The 19,351-nt window shown below is 38.8% G+C and overlaps 1 protein-coding gene and 1 pseudogene across 1 annotated transcript; both read left to right on the forward strand.

Annotated features, from left to right (window-relative positions):
- Positions 1–188: 188 nt before the first annotated feature.
- On the forward strand, positions 189–17,175 carry C6H11orf58 (chromosome 6 C11orf58 homolog). Its single transcript, XM_003919875.4, has 5 exons — positions 189–395; positions 6,099–6,182; positions 8,872–8,932; positions 13,798–13,907; positions 16,154–17,175. Exons 1-5 carry the CDS (start codon positions 333–335, stop codon positions 16,385–16,387), a joined length of 552 nt encoding a protein of 183 aa, XP_003919924.1. The 5' UTR covers positions 189–332; the 3' UTR covers positions 16,388–17,175.
- LOC120364888 (small nucleolar RNA U3) lies at positions 6,616–6,723 on the forward strand (annotated as a pseudogene).
- Positions 17,176–19,351: the final 2,176 nt, after the last annotated feature.

Raw genomic sequence — 19,351 nt, forward strand, 5'->3', positions numbered from 1 at the left:
TCCCTCCTCCAGTCGAAAAAGGCGGGGCCTCCGAGGGCACTCCCGCCACACAGCGCGAACTGAGCCTCTGGGCTTTCTGGGAATTGTAGTTTTTATCCCCATACATCTTTTTTATTCGGGCCAGTATGCAGTGAATCAGAAAACTACAACTCCCAAAGTGCCCCGGGGCGGCGAGCGGCCACAACGGTGACGACTGTGGTAGAGAAGCCCTGGAGGGGCTCTGCGTTCTGGAGTGGCACTGCTTGGGCCGGTGGCAGATTGCACGCTGCTGGTGTTGCGGCTGAGGAGAGCGGCTAGAGGGTTCCACGTTTCTCGTCGGGATCCCCGCAAGCATGAGTGCTGCCAGAGAGTCTCACCCGCACGGGGTGAAGCGTTCAGCCTCCCCAGACGACGATGTAAATAACAATGGCGGAGTGGCTGAGGGTTGAGGCCTACTAAAGGCTTGAGTAGGCCGGGAAGGGTGGATGGAGGAGGACGCGCCTGAGGTGGCCTGCAGTGGGAGAGGCCAGGGGAGAAACCAGAATGAGTGGGCAATGTCTTCCTTAATCTTTATTAGAGTCGGAAGGTTTTTGGGAGGCCCATTCGCTGAGAGCCGGCGACCTGCGTAGGAAGGGAGATGGAGGAAGGAAATTTTGAGGGTCGAGGAGCGAAAGAGCTTAGTCAAGGGATTTCTGACGTGCGTTTTGAGGGACCGATGAGGATGCTTTCTTCGGCGTTTGTACTCAGGATAGAGACGGCAAGACTCTCCCTGTTTGGGGTTCTAAATATTCCTGTGACAGTGTCGAAATGTTCGTGCACATTTGGACAGATTTTTCCGGCCTGGATGACTTTTGTAATGTGCCGTTGAGAGTTAACGTCAACTGCATTAGTAAGGGTAAACCGAGAACAACATTGAGCCGAAAATTGTGCCACGGGTGTAACTTGGTTCTGACTGTGGTGGTGAGCTCTAAGACGTTGAGACCTAGAAGCCCATTTTGATGTCAGATATTAATACCTCGTTCTCCTTACCTCTCCTCGCCATCAAACGCGGTTCCCTTCCCCAGCCCCCACCTTATCGGTTTTAATAGCAAACGGTTTATCCCTTAAAGGAACCCATTAAACATTTACTGCAGTGCCAGGTGTTGGGAATTCGGAGATAAATACGATGCTTATTTTTAGGCCTTTTTGTATATTTGGCCTAGCTCCTAGCGCAGTGTCATGGAAACATCAGGTAACCAGTAAACGTAAAACTACGTCCTTCATACAATGGATAAGTGTCTTTGGAACGTTGATGGAGAAATTGCTGGAGAGGGCGCGGTGAGGTCATCGTTGTGGATGATGAAGGAATAGCTAGGAATTTTTCAGTTTTGTTTAAAGTACTAGTAATTTCTGAATACATAAAGCTTTAAAGTTTTCTATAGTGCATTTCAGTGCTTTTCATAAAATTTTAAAGGCTCACTGAATAATACTTTGTAGCGAATGAGATGGTGTTAAAACCTACCCCTCTGAGTGGGAGGTGGGGTGAGGACTGGAATAGTAAGGGTTTTTAAAGGAATCGACTTTAGCTCTGCAGAAAGATTAGCAGTCAGTGAAGATTTGGGGATGAATGGGCATCTACAGAAGTTTATTGGTGCTCTCTGTTCTTTCTGCTACTGGCTTTTTAGATCTTGTTAATATGGTAATTCACGTTTTCTCAGGAATTGATTCATGCTGTTGAGTAACCTGGCTGCCATTTAAAAAGCTGTTACCTTGTTTTTCTCCTGATTTGTAACTGTGACTTGATTGCTAGGATGTCAGACATCTGTTTTGCTACACAGAAATGTTTTAGCATAACAGGAGACCCCAGGTGATACGCAATTTAACAGAAAGGTAAAGAGATTAAGTCGTTAAGTTTACAGTTCTGAAAAGATCAGTTTAAACTAAATGACCTTTAAGACCTTTCATGGTCATATAAGCCTATCTTTAAGTACCTGTGTTTTGTTTTTGTTTTGAGACAGGGTCTCACTCTTTTTCCCAGGCTGGAGGCCAGTGGCATGATCAGTGCTCCTTGCAGCCTCCACCTCCCTGGCTCAAGGGATCTTCCTGCTTCAACCCTCTCTCCCTCCACCACCACCGCAGTAGCTGGGACTACAGCTGCAAGCCACTACATCTGACTAATTTTTGTGTTTTTAGTAGAGACTGGGTTTTGCCACGTTGCCCAGGCTGCTTTCCAACTACTAGACTCAAGCGATCTGCCCACTTCGGCCTCCCAAAGTGCTGGGATTACAGGCGTGAGCCACCTCACTCAGCCAGTACCTTAAAAAAAAAAAAATTTTTTTTAACCATATGTAATACATTCATTAAAATACCTCCAAGTTGTTATAGAAAATCAGCTAGCTATAATATATAGTTGGGCCACAGTTTCTAATGAGTAGCCATAGTATGTAAGAGATCATTGAAATTTTCTTACACCCATTGACCTCACATCTAATTGGGATAACAAAACTTTTTTTTAAAATATTAAAAGTCGATACTAAATCACAGAATACAAATCTAGAAAAATGCTGACAATGTAGGAGTAAATTCTGAGAGTCACTAGGATATGTATTGATAAATTAATTGCAGGTCTGTAGTAAAGGGTATTAAGGATGAAGTCAACCTAAAAGTTTCGTTGGCTTGGAGTGGAGAAATGAAAGCTATCTTATAGGGAGTGGTAGGAGTGGGGAGGTTAGGAGAGGTGGTAAGGAACCTCTCTTAAATTGTATAGGGCATTAACATGCTTTTCAGAATGCAGCATTTGGGCAAAGTACTCGCTGTTGTACTTAAAGGCAGGAGTCCCCAACTCCTGGGCCACAGAACCAGGCTGCACAGCAGGAGGTGAGCTGTGGGCCAGCCAGCAAACCTTCATCTGTATTTACGGCTGCTCCCCATGGCTTGCATTACCTCCTGAGCTCTGCCTCCTGTCAGCATTAGATTCTCATAGGAGCGTGAACCCTGTTGTGAACTGCACATGCAAGTGATCTAGGTTGCACACTCCCTGTGAGAATCTAATGCCTGATGATCTGTCACTGTCTCCTATTACCGCTAGATGGGACTGTCTAGTTGTAGGAAAAGAAGCTGAGGGCTTTCACTGAGTCTACATTATGGTGAGTTTTATAATTATTTCATTATCTATTACAATGTACTAATAATAGAAATCAAGTGCCCAATGAATGTGATGCACTTGAATCATCCCAAAACCACCTCCTCTGTGGAAAATGGTCTTCCACAAAACCAGTCCCTGATGCCAAAAAGGTTGGGGACTGCTGCTTTAAGGTCTTTGAAAAAAAGAACTGACAGGACTTAATGTTATTTTCTTAAAACATTGGGATTAGAAGTTATAGATGACAGGGTTATTTATATAAACACCAAAGATGTTTTGCTCTTTTAATAGAAACAGAATCAAGAAAGTTGGTTTTTAGACAATTTTTTTAACTTAATTCTCTATATTTTTATAACAGTAGTTAGTTCATAGACCACTTTCAGTATTCTGTCTCATTTGATCATGGAGAATATGATGTGGAAAAAAACAGAGGATGGTCAGGATTGAAGCAAGTCACTTATCCTCTCTGTGCCTCAGTGTCTTAAGACACTCTTTTAAAGAGGCCTCTCTTTATAGATAAGAAGTTAAAATTAATGTCAGATCCTGGCTTACAGAGTCAGAACTGAAGCTTCACTATTACTTTAACTATATTGAGCCAGAAACAGGTAAGAACTAAATGACCTATAATAATATATCAAGGATCACATGAAAAGAAGTAGAGATTTGGAACTGAGGAAGCCAAAATTATGAGAGCATGTAAGCCCTTCCACTCATGAAAATTTAGAAGCACAAATGGGTCCAGATGGGTACAAATGCTTTAACTCTCATATGCCCAGGAGAAATAGTGTTTTTTAAATATTCTTTTAGTCTTTTACAAATAATTAGAAATAAGAATAAAAGGGAATAATGAAAAACAACTTTATTAGGAATTTTAATGTGAATTTAACAATAGCAAATTCAAATTTATAAACTATGTTTTCTTGATTTTAGTGGTATATACAGTCATCCTTCAGTATACTAAATGTGGGAGATTAGTTTTAGGACCCACCCACCTCCTTGGCAAATCTTGCATACTCAAGTCCTGCAGCCAGCCCTGTCAAACCCAAGAATAGGAAAAATCAGCCTTCCATATACTTGAGATAGATCTGCATTTGGTTGAAAAAAAACAAATTATAAGGGACCCTTGAAGTTCAAACCTGGGTTGCATTTGCATCATCATCAAAATACAATACTTGAAGAATTTTTGCAACCTTCTATTGCCTAAGATTTTGTGTTGAAGAAGGGTTTGTCATCCTTGCTCCATAATTGCAAAACATTTTTATTTTTAGATTATAAACTTAATTAGCATGATAAATTCAGTGAATATTAATATTTTTATTTCATTTTCCTTCCAGTCACCTTGTATATATACCTGGTTTCACCTTTTGTCCATCTGCAACCAAATCAAGTAAATTTTGATGTGTAAAAATGGTAGAAAATGAGATAAAACAGTCACACCTCCTTTTTACAAAATGGGGATCATCCTGGCTCTTACTGCAAAATATTGCAAGATGAAGTCTTTCCTGCCAATGGCTCTCCCAGTGAGAGTACATATCCTGTTGTTGTTGTTTTGTTTTGTTTTTCTTGTTGATTTTTGGGTGGGAAAAAAAGCCTTCTAGTAATCCTCATCCAAAAACTCATAGTCCGAGATTTTTGCACAGTTAATTTTATCATCATTAGTCTAGAATACAACTGCCTGTCATTTTTCATTCACTTTCTTCTTCGTTTAATAATGGTTAATGCCTTCTGTCAGTTTTTTTTCTTAGCCATTATGAATGGAAAATGAAAAACTGTGAATTCCCATCTGTATTCAGTGAAAGCTATAAGTAGACAACAGAGGTATGATGTCTTGAAAGATGGTGATGAAATACTTTGGACAATACAGTGAGATAACTTTTTAAAATTATTTTAGCTGTTTTTAGCATCATTGGAAATAATGAATGATAATGAAACATTTTTTACATTTGTTTCAAGATGTAGAGAAAAATATGATTGCTAGGATTCCAACATATTTCTTAGATTTATAAAAGAGTTCAGTGGACCCACTTGATAATTGCAAGATAGAATCAGTTTGGGTCTATTCTTTTAAAAATAAGTAGCCAGGTGTGGTGGCTCACACCTATAATCCCAGCACTTTTGGAGGCCGAGGCAAGCGGATCACCTGAGGTCGGGAGTTCAAGACCAGCCTGACCAACATGGAGAAACCCTGTCACTACTAAAAATACAGAATTAGCTGGGCGTGGTGGCGCATACTTGTAATCCCAGCTACTTGCAGGAGGCTGAGGCAGAAGAATCACTTGAACCCGGGTGGCGGAGGTTGCAGTGAGCCAGATCACGCTCTTGCACTCCAGCCTGGGCAACAGGAGTAAAACTCTGTCTCAAAAATAAATAAATAAGTTTTCCCTTTTCTCTTCGGAAGACTTTTAAGAAAGAATAAAAATAATGTCATCTTAATCCTAACAACTAGAACTGCTCAATAAAGAAACTGAAAAGTTAAAATTTTCTTTCTTAAGTTAAAAGTTAGCAAACTGATAAAGCCAGAATTTTTAACATCAACTAACAACTGTGGCTGCCATCTAAGTTCAGAGTACTAGGTGCTCTAGGACCCTGCAAGCCTCCAGGGCAGTGGGTCTTAAAGTGTGGTACCCAGATCAACAGCATCAGCAATCATTTAGGAATTTGTTGAAATTCAAATCCTAGAGCCCCACTCCAGACCGGGCTGAATCTCTGGGGCTGTAGCCCGGCAGTCTGTTTTAACAAGCCCTCTAGGTGAGTCTAATACAGGCAAACTTTTGAGACTCAGCTCTGGCTGCAAAAGAACGAAAGGATTCTGCTGTGAGGTAATAGAAAAGGAGTAAATTTGAATGTGATACATATGCTTAACTACCTAAGCAAAAAAATAATAAACCCTGTTTATAGTTAAAACTGGCAGGGAAAAAAAAACTTGGGAATTACAGATAGACTTTAGATTTTGTAACACTTAGGCAAAAAAAAATTAATCAACCCATTTCTTTTCTAGCTGGGATCTAGCAATTGGGAGGCAGCAGACTTGGGTAATGAAGAGAGAAAACAAAAGTTCTTGAGACTTATGGGTGCAGGAAAGGTAAGCATCAGCTGGTGTGCATTTTTATCTTTTCTGTGAAAATAATGCCATTTTTATGTGTGCTACATAAGAAGGATTGAATATGCTTGGATTCCATTTTCCTGTTCTGCATGATTTCTTTTGGCTTTGGGAAATACATCTGGCTTAACCAAGTACATACAATTTATATTATTTTTGAGCCGCTTCTAGGATTCAGTAAAGTTTGAAGACTGCACAGAGAAAAATTTGGTTCAAGGACGCTGTATAGGAGAAAGGAGATGTCAAAGTTTATGATTTTCCATATGTTGGCCCAGTGATTTGATAGAAGATATTTCTTCTGGGTAGGTTATCTTGTGAAATCTCTGGCCAAAGTGAAAGTCTATCATATTTCATAGCTCCCTCCAGCCTTTGAAGTTGTAACCAAGGGAATAGCCTTTATCAAAAACCTAATTTTAAGACTACACTTTCAGAGATTATTTCTATAGTTTGTTACTAGATAGAGTTTTTCTGAATGTGTAGAACACCAAGGGGAAAAACCTTAAAAGTGTTCAAGGTATTTTGAAATGCCTTTCAGTTTTGTTAACGTTAACAGAAGGCACAGTTGACCCTTGAGCAATGTGGGGGTTAGGGATGCTGGTTCTGTGGGTAGTCGAAAGTTTGCGTATAACTTTCAACTCCCTAAAAACTTAACTACTAATAACCTGTTAACTGGAAGCCTTACTGATAACATAATTATCAGCTAACGTATATTTTGGGTGTTACATGTCTTATATCCTGTATTCCTACAATAAAGAAAAGGAAATGTTATCAAGAAAATTATAAGGAAGAGAAAATAAATTACTGTTCATTAATTGGAAGTGGATTATCATAAAGGTCTTCATCCTTATAGTCTTCATGTTGAGTGGGCTGGAAAGTAGGGGTTGTCTCACTGTCTGACGGTGGCAGAGGTAGAAACAAATTCAAGTATAAGTGGACTCATACAGAGTGTTCAGAGATCAACTGTATAAAACAAATGCCAGGAAAATATCTATTGTAAAAAATCTTTCTTTATCCTAGCAGTTTATACAGGGATCTCTAGATACTTATTTTTTCTAAGCAAGTAAATTTATTTTCCTAACATTGTCCCAATAGTCCTCCTACAAACTAAATTTAAAAGAAATAGGAATTTTTTTTTTCTTTTTTTAAGCCCCTTAAAATGAAATTCTGCTCTTTGGTTTGTTACATATATGAGAATACATTCATTCATTTTTCCAACACAGACTACCTACTACTGTGCTGAATCCTGGGTGGTCATATAGATGGATAATACATGTTTGGAGCTATTAATGAAGGAAACCACATAACAACAATACAGAATTGTAATTGCTTTAAGAAAACCATGCATGTAGTGCTGTGGAATCACAGAGGGCAGCTAACTGGTTTAGCAGTGCAAGAAAGCTTCCCCAAAATAGAAGTGATCTGAATCTCAAAGGATGAGGAGTTAGCCAGACTACAAAAGTGGGTTTGGGGATAGGTAGAGGTCATGTAAAGCACTGAGACCTATTAAAAGAAAGCATTTGTATAATATCTCAGTAATCCAGATTTCCCAATTTGTAATTTGTCATAGAAAATAGTCTGCAATTTATCTTGTTTCATGCAAATATATTAAGTCCTCACTTAACATCCCTTATGGTTCTTGGAAACTAACTTTAGGAAAACTGACAATAAAATTGTTTCACCGTAACACCGATGAGGAGGAAAATTGTTTTCATTATAGGTTGTTTCATCTAAAGTCAAAGTCAAAGTTTTGCAACCTAAAGAAATAACACTGAATCACTGATTTGCTTATGTGTTAATGGCATGCAGAACAATGAGCATTAATGCTTGAAGTTTTTCAGTAGCATCATTTTTGTATATGGAGACTGTGTCTGTCATTTTTTCACCATGGGAAGGTTTGTTATTGTATCTTCACAGATGATTGGTTAAGATTACTTTCCAAAGTCCCATTCTCACCTTCACATGGTGTTTTAATGAGCACTTTTTTACTTCATGAAACTATGAACCCTAATAAGTGGATTGTACTGATTACATTGAGAGTAATTATGTAGCCTGATCAGTTAGTAATACTGAATCAGATGTATATTTATGTTTAGAGTACAAGATTATTTTAAATTGTTCTTTTTTACATGTTGAAATCAGGAGTTTATTTTAGTCAAATAGTAAAGAAATAGCTAATGATTATGATACACTGTAATAAGATCTGTCACTTTATATGATACATTATAAGTTTTAATTATTTCATTTTTGTCTGGCTAAATCTCATTTGCTTTCTGTCCATGAGATATACTTGAGGCAGCAGAAAGAACAGGTGGAAAGTTAAAGCAATTCATTTAACTGGCCTTTAGGAAAGAAAATGTTTAGATTGACTCAGTTTTCTAGTTATCTATTCATCTTGTTTAAAATTTCAATCTGCTCTACCCCTTACTCAGGTCAGTTTTGTTTTAATGGCACTTAGTACCTTCTAACATAGTATAAATAATGATCACTTTTGCCTGTCTCCCTACCCCATTTCCTACCCTTGCTAGAATATAATCTCCTTAAAGGCAGAGATTCTAATGGTTTTGTCATCACTGTATCCCAGAAGCCTAGAATAGTTTTCAGAACATAGTAGGTACCCAATAAGATTAAATTAGTGGTCTCAAATGCTAAGACATTTTCAACCTTCTTATAGAAAGAACATACTGGTCGTCTTGTTATAGGAGATCACAAATCAACATCTCACTTCCGAACAGGTAAGAAAGCAAAATATAATTAAAATAGAAGTGCTAAATTCAGAATATAATGTATGTGTTCCTGTTTCAGGATATTCTACTTGGCATATAGTTGTGTAAATTATTAAAATATTAGAATTGCAGCTGGGTGCAAGTGGCTTATACCTGTAATCACAATTATTTGGGAAGTTAGAGCAGGAGGGTCACTTAAGCCCAGGAGTTTGAGGCTGCAGTAACACCAAGATCACACCACTGCATTCCAGTCTGGGCTATAGAGCAAGACCCATCTCTTAAAATTTTTTAAAAAGACAAAAAAATGCTGGGCGTGGTGGCTCATGCCTGTAATCCCAGCAATTTGGGAAGCTGAGGCATGAGAATTGCCTGAACCCAAGAGGTGGAGGTTGCAGTGAGCCATTGCACCACTGCACTCCAGCCTGAGTGAGAGTGCAACTCTGTCTCAAAAAAAAAAAAAAAAAAAAAAAATTTTAGTAATGTATAATAGGTAAACATGTTACATATATAAAGTACCAATTATGTACTTTTTAAAATATGAGAGAGTATATGTCATGATATTCTAACCAAGAAACCTTTTCTGTCTCTATTTTTACCGATTCAGAACATATATTTTAATTGTATTGAGGTTTTATGCCTCACCTTGTTAACTCTGGTAGATATAGATTTTTTTTTTTTTTTTTTTGGTATATTAGCATATAATGTCATGGGGTTGGCATATTCTGGTTTTGTCTGTTCACTAAATTTTTTCCTAAAATCTTTGAGGAATATAAACTAGTTGCAGACCCTGAAGAAATAAGCTTTAAACATAATTTTAGGGAAGAACATTTTAAAATAAAATTGAAAATGAATTTGGATATTTGGTGTGCTGAAAAGTGAAATTTTCGCCTATTTAAAACTGACCCTGATCTTGGACATTATTAAGAAAAGGCACATATTAATAAAAGGCACAGTAACCTAGATTATGTTTAACAAAACTTGAAGTTATTTAAATTATGGTAACATGCAGCATATTTAGCACATTTTAGAAATTCATAGATCTTTTATTTTTATGATATTAAACAGTTACTTCAAATTAATTTGTATTGGTGCATAAGGCAAAAAACAATCCCTGAACTTTGCAGAATGGAAAAATATTTCAACTGCCACATTGACTCTTTTAAAACTTTAAAGCTTTAAAGCAGGAGTTGCCAACCCCCGGTACCCATCCCTGGTCTGTTAGGAACAGGGCCACACAGCAGGAGGTGAGCGGCCGGCAAGCCAGAGAAGCTTTATCTGTATTTACAGCTGCTCCCAATGGCTTGTATTACCACCTGAGCCACACCTCCTGTCAGATCATTGGCAGCATTTAATTCTCATAGGAACATGAATCCTATTGTGAACTGTGCAAGCCAGGGATCTAGGTTGTGCCTCCTTACGAGAATCTAATGCCTGATGATCTGAGGTGGTGATGGAGAGTGGCTGCAAAAACAGATTAACATTAGCAGAGAGGCTTGACTGCACAGAGACCATAAATCAACTGCCTGCAGACTCATATCAGAGTGAGTGGCAAGTTACAGTTAACTGCATCTGGTGGCAGGCTTTAAGTCAGAATCTGACATTTAGTCTGCATGTGGCCTGCCCATTATTTTATTTACTGCTTACATCCGTGCCTCTTTCCTGCACTGTGCACTTGTCTCAGTCACAGTTTTGGTAAGCCCACAAGCTATCCCTAGCCAAGATGAATTTTAAAAAAAAAAAGTCCTTGGGGAGCTTCTTTGAAAAGGGGGAAAGACCCAATGATGAGACAGCAGAAGACTCTAAGACTGCCAGCAAAGAGAAAGCTGCATTTAAAAGAAAATACTGCTGGCCGGGCGCGGTAGCTCACGCCTGTAATCCCAGTACTTTGGGAGGCCGAGGCGGGCGGATCACCTGAAGTCAGGAGCTCAAGACCAGCCTGACTAACATGGTGAAACCCTGCCTCAAAAAAAAAAAAAAAAAAAGAAAAAGAAAATACTAAGCATCCTACACAAATTACAGGTTCATTGCAACAGGTGATTCACATTCTCCAAACCTGCTTTGTCTATATGTGATGAGCAGCTATCCAGGAAAGCCATGAAACTTTTAAAAGTGCTTCACCACATGGAAACCAAACAGCCTGCATTAAAAGGCAAACCTTTGGAGTTTTTCAAAAGAAGAAATCGTGAACATAAAGAACAGAAGCAATTATTGAAAGCTACCACTTCATCAAATGTGTCTGCACTGACAGCATCATTCTTAGTGGCTGACCACATTGCTAAAGCTAAGGAAGGCCTTTACTACTGGTGAAGAGTTGATCCTGCCTGCTGCTAAGGACATTTGTTGTGAACTTTTAGGAGAGGCTGCAGTTCAAAAGATGGCACGTGTTCTTCTGGCTAGCACTGTAATTAGAATAATTGATGAAATAGAGGATACTGAGGCACAGTTGTTAGAGAGGGTTAATGAGTCACTGTGGTGTGCAATCCAGGTTAACGAATCTACCAGTGTTGACAAGGCAACAATGCTTGTTTTTGTGTGATACGTTTTTCAGGAGGATGTGCATGAGGATAGGCTATGTGCACTTTTGCTTTCTACCAACACCATAGCTGCAGAACTATTCAGGTCTTTAAATAATTACATCTCAGGAAAGCTGAATTGCTCATTTTTTATCAATATATGCAGGGCTGGAGCAGCTGCCATGACTTTCTGGTTTCGCTACTGAGGTCAAAGAGCTTGCTTCTGAATGGGAGTCTGTGCACTGTGTCATCCATAGAGATGCTGGCTAGTTGAAAAATGCTACCTGTCATGCCTGTAATCCCAGCACTTTGGGAAGCCAAGGTGGGCAGATTATGAGGTCAAGAGATCAAGACCATCCTGGCCAACATGGTGAAAGCCCATCTCTATTTAAAATACAAAAAGTAGTGGGGCATGGTGGCAGAGGTTGTAGTGAGCCAAGATTGTGCCACTGCAGTATAGCCTGGTGACAGAGCAAGACTCAGTCTCAAAAAAAAATGCCCCCTGAACTAACATTTTGTAGGATGTGATTAAAATTTTCAACCACATTAAGGTACATGCCCTTAATTAATGTCTGCTTGTGCAACTCTGTGAGGAGTGAAAGTAGGAGTTGCCAAGAGAAGAGCACACAACGTCTTCTCTTATACACAGAAGAGAGATGGCTTCCTAAAGGTAGATCACTGGCCAGAGTTACGATAGGCATTCCAGAGATTTCTTTTAGAAAAACAGTCACCACTGGCAGCACATTTCATTGACACAGAATGAGTCGCAAAACTTGCGTACTTGGCCAGGCATGGTGGCTCATGCCTGTCATTCCAGCACTTTGGGAGGCCAAGCTAGGTGGATCACTTGAGGCCAGGAGTTCAAGACCAGCCTGACCAACAGGGAGAAACCCCGTCTTTACTAAAAAATACAAAAATTACGTAGGCATGCTGGCACACACCTATAATCCCAGCTACTTGGGAGGCTGAGGCACAAGAATCACTTGAGCCTGGAAGGCAGAGGTTGCAATGAGCCAAGATCATCCCACTGTACTCCAGCCTGGGCGAGGGAGCCTCTGTCTCAAAAAAAAAAAAAAAAAAACTTGCTTGCTGTGTGACATACTCAATCTGTCACCTCAGGGGAGAACAGCAGCTGTGTTCAAGTTGGCAGATAAAGTGGCTGCATTCAAAGCCAAACTGGTATTATGGGGGCCACAAGTGAACATTGGGATTTTTTGACATGTTTCAAACATTAGCAAAGATGTTAAAAGAGACTGAGCCAGGACCTTTTTTCTCCCAGCTGGCGCACGGTCGCCTATCTCAGCTTTCAAAGAGTTTGAGCATTATTTCCCAACCGCAAAAGAGCCCTGAACTGGGAAGGAATGGATCCACAACCCATTTGTGAATAAGCCAGGTGAATCGACTTTGTTCATGCTAGAAGAGGATCAACTGTTTAAGATCACAAATGATGATATCCTTAAAAGTATGTTTGAGACAACTTTATGTCTCCATACATTCTGAATTAAAGTCAAAGTGAAATGTCTTGTGAGATTGCCACGAAAGCACTGAAAAGCCTGCTTCCATTTCCAACTGCCTGTATTTGTGAAGCAGGGTGTTCTGGACAGCAGCCAAAATGATATTACAGAGTAGACTGGACATAAGCAACACACTTAGGGTGTTACTATCTCCCATCACCCCCAGTTGGGACCATCTAGTTGCAGGGAAAACAAGCTCAGACTCCCCTGATTGTACATTATCGTGAGTTGTACAGTAATTTCATTATATATTACAATGTAGTAATAATAAAGTATACAATAAATATAAAGCATCTGAATCATCTCAAAACCACCACCACCCCCACTCCATCTGTGGAAAAATTGTTTTCCACAAAACCAGTCCCAGGTGCCAACAAGGTTGGAGACTGCTGCTTTAAAGTTTAAGTTGCTCTGATAAACTTAATATGCGAACAGAGGCATAAAGGAGAGCCTGTATGTGACCATTTTATTTAGCCATTTGCTGAACAGAAGTGCCTAGCTTTTTGCATTGCTTTTGTTCAAAGATAGATAATTTGTTTGTTGGAGAGTTTTTATTAAGTGACTAGGAGAAAAAACTTTCAGGAGAACATCCACTTACTATAGTATAAGTAAGCCAAAACAATATCCAAAGAGCTTAGATGTTTATGCTATCTCAACATCAAGCATTTTATTGTATATTAGGTAACCACCGATGGTGGAAAGAAAAAAAAAAAAGTTTATTTTTAAAATTCATAGTATAATTAGTAACAATTGGATAAATCAGCCATGAGCATAATAGCATCTCTATTATGGTTTTTTTGTGTACATTATTAATTTGAAACATAACTAAAGTATCCTGGACATGCAGGGGAAGAAGACAAGAAAATAAATGAAGAACTGGAGTCTCAATATCAGCAAAGTATGGACAGTAAATTATCAGGAAGATATCGGCGACATTGTGGACTTGGCTTCAGTGAGGTAGTAATTAACTTATTTTCATTGGAAAAATAATTAGTTTTCAGTTTGGTATCATTTGTTGTTAGATTACCCTAGCAATCAAGAATCCCATGTAAAAAGCTTTCTTTATGTAATTAATCTTAAAAATAATTGTATATACTCTACTGGTCTCTGTAGATAATCAGAAGAGATGTTTCTAAGGATTTTTGTGGTATTTTTTGTTTGTTTGCTTGCTTTTCTTGTGATGGAGTCTTACTCTGTCACCCAGGCTGGAGTGCAGTGGTACAATTTCAGATCACTGCAACTTCCACCTCTCGGGTTCAAGTGATTCTCCTGCCTCAACCTCCTGAGTAGCTGGGGTTACAAATGCCTGCCATTACACCCAGCTACTTTTTGTAGAGACAGGGTTTCACCATGTTGCCAGGCTGGTCTCAAACCCCACCCACCTTGGCCTCCCAAAGTGCTGGCATTATAAGCTTGAGCCATCACACCTGGCCTATCTTTTTTTTTTTTTTTTTTTTTTTTTTCCCCCAGACAAAGTCTCACTGTGTTGCTCAGGCTGGAGTACAGTGGCATGATCTCAGCTCACTGCAACCTCTACCTCCCAGGTTCAAGCAGTTCTCTTGCCTCAGCCTCCTGAGTAGCTGGGACTACAGGCACACGCCACCACGTCAGCTAATTTTTTGTATTTTAGTAGAGATTGGGTTTCATCGGGTTGCCCAGGTTGGCCTCAACTCCTGAGCCCAGGCAATCTGCCGACCTTGGCCTCCCAAAGTGCTAGAATTACAGCCATGAGCCACCACACCAGATCTCACCCGGCCTGTTTCTAAGGATTTTAAGGTATATTTTCTAATCGTGTAAATTCTGCTGAATCATTACAGCACCTTTCCCCCCCTTTTTTGAGACAGGTTCTCACTCTGTTGCCTAGGCTGGATACAGTGGCACAGTCTCACTGCCACCTCAGCCTCCTGAGGACCTGGGACTATAGGCCTGCATCACCACGCCTAGCTAATTTTTGTAATTTTTGTAGATACAGAGTTTTACTATGTTGCTCAGGCTAGTCTTGAACTCCTGGGTTCAAGCGACCCATCTGCCTCCACCTCCCAAAGGGCTGGAACTACAGATGTGAGCCACCACTCCAGGCCAGGGCACATTTTTAATACGCATGAACAACATGCTCACAAGTTAGGTAAAATATTTCATCTAAGTTTAAAATAATGGTTTAGGAGAGCTTTTTTTCCCCTTGTTTCCTAAGTGATCTCTTTTAATATTATAAATTTATGTATGACTATTATGTACTCCAAAGTAATACAATGTGCAAAACATTGATAACTGATTTCCACATAAATGTCAGTGGTTAACATGCCTTATTAATTTAAAAAATTGTTTCTTTCAGGAAAACATAATACAGTGGTTTTCAAACTAGGGGAGGTGAGATAGGTGTGTGATCTTCAGAGCACCTCTCTCTTCTTTTTTAAGAAATGGAGTCTTTCCTAGGCATGATGGCTCACACTTGTAATTCCAGCACTTTAGGAGGTCAAGGTGGGTGGATTATGAGGTCAGGAGTTTGAGACCAGCCTGTCCAACATGGTGAAACCCTGTCTCTACTAAAAATACACAAAAAAAAATAGCTGAGTGTGGTGGTGGGCGCCTGTAATCCCAGCTACTCAGGAGGCTGAGGTACGAGAATAGTTTGAACCTGGGAGGTGGAGGCTGCAGTGAGCCAAGATTGGACCATTCCACTCCAGCCTGGGTGACAGGGCGAGACTTGGTCTCAAAAAAAAAAAAAGAGAGAGAGAGAAATGAAGTCTTGCTGTGTCACACAGGCTAGAATGCAGTGGCGTGATCATAGCTCACTACAGCCTTGAACTCCTGGACTCTAGCAGTCCTCCCACCTCAACTTCCTGAGTAGCTAGAACTACAGGCATGCACCACCATGCCTGGCTAATTTTTTTTTCTTTCTTTCTTTTTGAGAGATAGGGTCTATGTTGTCCAGGTTGATCTCAAACTTTTAGCCTCAAGCAGTCCCCTCCTTTTGTCCCCCACCCTCCCTCTTCAGCCTCTTGAGTAGCTGGGATCCCAGCCACAGGTGTGAGCCATTGGGCCTGGCCAGAGCCCTTTCTTAAAATTCTACTCAAGTCTTAAAGCTGTTGTTCTAATGGCTACAAAGCACAGTGCTTCTAAGACTGACAGAACGTAGAGTCTTTCTCAGATTTTGTGTTGGCTAATGTTTATTTTTTAAAAGAGCCTATTGATTGATGTTTTAGGTAGAAGATCATGACGGAGAAGGTGATGTGGCTGGAGATGATGATGACGACGATGATGATTCGCCTGATCCTGAAAGTCCAGATGACTCTGAAAGCGATTCAGAGTCAGAGAAAGAAGAATCTGCTGAAGAACTCCAAGCTGCTGAGCATCCTGATGAAGTGGAGGATCCCAAAAACAAAAAAGATGCAAAAAGCAATTATAAAATGATGTTTGTTAAATCCAGTGGTTCATAACTCCCAAACACTTAGTCTTTGTATTAAAAGTAAGCCTTATTGTTATAATGCACAGTGGAGGACTGCTTATAGAGCACAGACCTTTGTATTATAATTTTTAAAAGGCCCTTTTAAATAATTACAAAGAGTGTTTGCTTTCAAATGCCATGGGTTACACTTTTATGGGCATGACTATAACCATTTTTGTAAAGAGTAAGAGTTGTATAAAATAAGAAATAAATACAGTACTCAACTTCCTTTCATATTATCATCAACCCTCTAATTTCATCACCTTATGGGGGAGACCCTTCTTTTTGTTTGTGATAGCTATTTCATCATTTCCTTCATATTTTTCTCTTATAAAAAATGTATTTGATACTGTGATATGTTCATGAAAAGTATTCTTTTATCTTTGTTATAGTAGAGCTATTCATCATGGCTATTTCTGCTGCCAGTCACAATCTAAATTAATTTTGGCAAAAGATTAGGTACTTAGTTTCCTGTTACTAAGTCAGTTCTACTCTTCTGGACCAAAGCAACATGCAACAAGTACTTTTCACACCTGTTAGGATGGAGTCACAACTGTCATACATTTGGAATATTATGATCCCAACTAGTCTTTATATAATTTGAATTACATTGTATGTTAGATTTTTGATAAAATTTGGCCAATTTTTACAGAAGAAATTATTTCCCTGATCATTTAGTCCTATCTATTTAGAAATATGTAAAATTGGATTTTTTTTTAAGTAATATGTGACCAAAGTTAATTTTGTCCCAAAGGTCTAAATAAAGAGCAGTTTCCCATATTTGACTGTGATACCTTTATCCTCATCTACAAATGAGGAACAGGCTTACTGATAAGAAGCTGAAACAAGAAATTCTCTTCATTTTATTCCAGTGCTATTTTATTAATTACTATTTTATTAATTATTTATAAAAACTATTACTTTCTAATTTTATTACTATTTCTGTTGATGTGAGAATAGAATCATCTGACTGCTATTACGTGGTTGATTTGTACAGCTGATTAACACAGATTGCATTATGAACTAGTAAATGGATCTTTGGATAATGAGGTCCAAATTCTTAATGTTTATAACGAACAAGTTAAAAGGCTTTAGTCAAACCTGTGTGAGCTGAACTATCATCCATCTAGATACTTAAAGAATATATTTGGAGTGTTGGAGTTTTTCAAAATTATTTTATCACTCTGAAATTTAGTATGTGTTAAAGAAATTTAACTAGAACAAGTGATTTCTGGTTGATGATAAACTTCATCTTGCACTATATTTCATATATCAGATCCCAAATTTAAAATTTCTCACATCTTTGAAAAATAGGTGCTACCCTTTATAGTAAAATAGTCAGTTGATGGTAGATAATACGTATGACATTTAACAAATACTTGGTTTGAAAAAGTTTGGCTTTATTCAACACCCACTAATTTTCAAATGTCTAGGATTGCTTTTATAACTAAGTCAAAAGTGAAGATTGATTTTTATTTAAGAATGGGATAGAGATGAGTATTACAGTTTTTTTTTCAAGACGGGTTTCACCATGTTGGTCAGGCTGGTCTTGAACTCCCGACCTCTAGTGATCCACCCGCTTTGGCCTCCAAAGTGCTTGGATTACAGGCGTGAGCCACCACACCCGGCCTGAGTATTACAACTTTTAAGAGTATTTTCATCTCCGCATAGAGAAATCCAGATTTCAGTTAATTCATGTATTGGGTGTTAACAAAATTCAGGGTTGAATTTAGGTCTATTTGTCTATGTGGCCTGGTTTCCTGGCACCCACCAAACATCATGCTATCCTTTAAGCATGAAAGAAATTAGAAGACAACTGATGACAACTTGTCTTGGTGTCCATACTAAAAAGTATCAGAAAAATTTAAAAAAAAAAAATAAGAAAACAAAGTATCGGGAAAATACAGCATATTTTTGTGCTGTGAAACACTATTCAGTGGAAAGCTTATTGGCAACTTTTCCATATTATTCATAATTTAATACCTGAAATACACTTATTTTAAATGTTTGCTGATACTCAAGTGTTTACTTGCACCCATAACCTAACAGTCTATTGAAAAGAATGTTTTCAGATACAGATTGCAGTGCTGTTTGTATTAACAGGCAAAAGTTCTCTAGAATAATTTTTTAAATCTAGGGTAATTGAAGGTACAGAAAAAAAGTCTGGAATGCCTGAACCATAGTTTGAGAGCAGAAAGGTCACATTCTTTGAGTAAATTGGGGGAAATAAATTTCAGCTACCTGGTTAGCTTCAGTGACTACTTATACACAGGCCTTTGATTCCATTACTTTTCTCCACTACAACCACATCCTGTATACTTGCAATATCCAAAAACAACCTCTAAAATCACTAAATAAAAAAACTGACTTCTAACCAATTCTTCCTTTATACTTGTTCTGTGTTAGGTCATAGTCTGTTTCCACCTCGTTTTTAAGTCCTATCTACGCTTACTGACTCTCAGTTCAGTATCATGATTGTTAACCCAAATGACCCTCCCTAAACGTCATGCCTTCCTGGAAAATTTACATCCCTAGATGTATCCAAGGGCTCCTACCTTCACCAGTGATTGGAGAAAGACTCCCAAATGTATATATCAATATTAGTAAAAATTGATTTTAACTTACCTCAACACTGCCCATAACCCTATTTTCTCTAGTCAGCTCTCCATTCTTACTATGTAAAACTTACACTCTGAAACTTGGTACCCTCTTTTCCTTCACTCTCAGTATATCCTTGCTTTCCATCTTACATGGAAATAGAGACCTTCAGACACAAGTTCCCTGAACGTCACTTACTGACTCCACAGCCATAGACAAATGTTCTGTGCTCTAGGTTGTGACATTCCATCTCTACCACAGGGCTAAACTGAGTGACCTTGAGCATAAGTTGATCTCTGAGTCTCCTTTCTGGGTCAGTAAAATGAGGATAGTAACAGTAACCCCCTTCCATACTTAC

The sequence above is a fragment of the Saimiri boliviensis genome, chromosome 6 (genome assembly GCF_048565385.1).
Source record: "Saimiri boliviensis isolate mSaiBol1 chromosome 6, mSaiBol1.pri, whole genome shotgun sequence".
NCBI lineage: Eukaryota > Metazoa > Chordata > Mammalia > Primates > Cebidae > Saimiri > Saimiri boliviensis.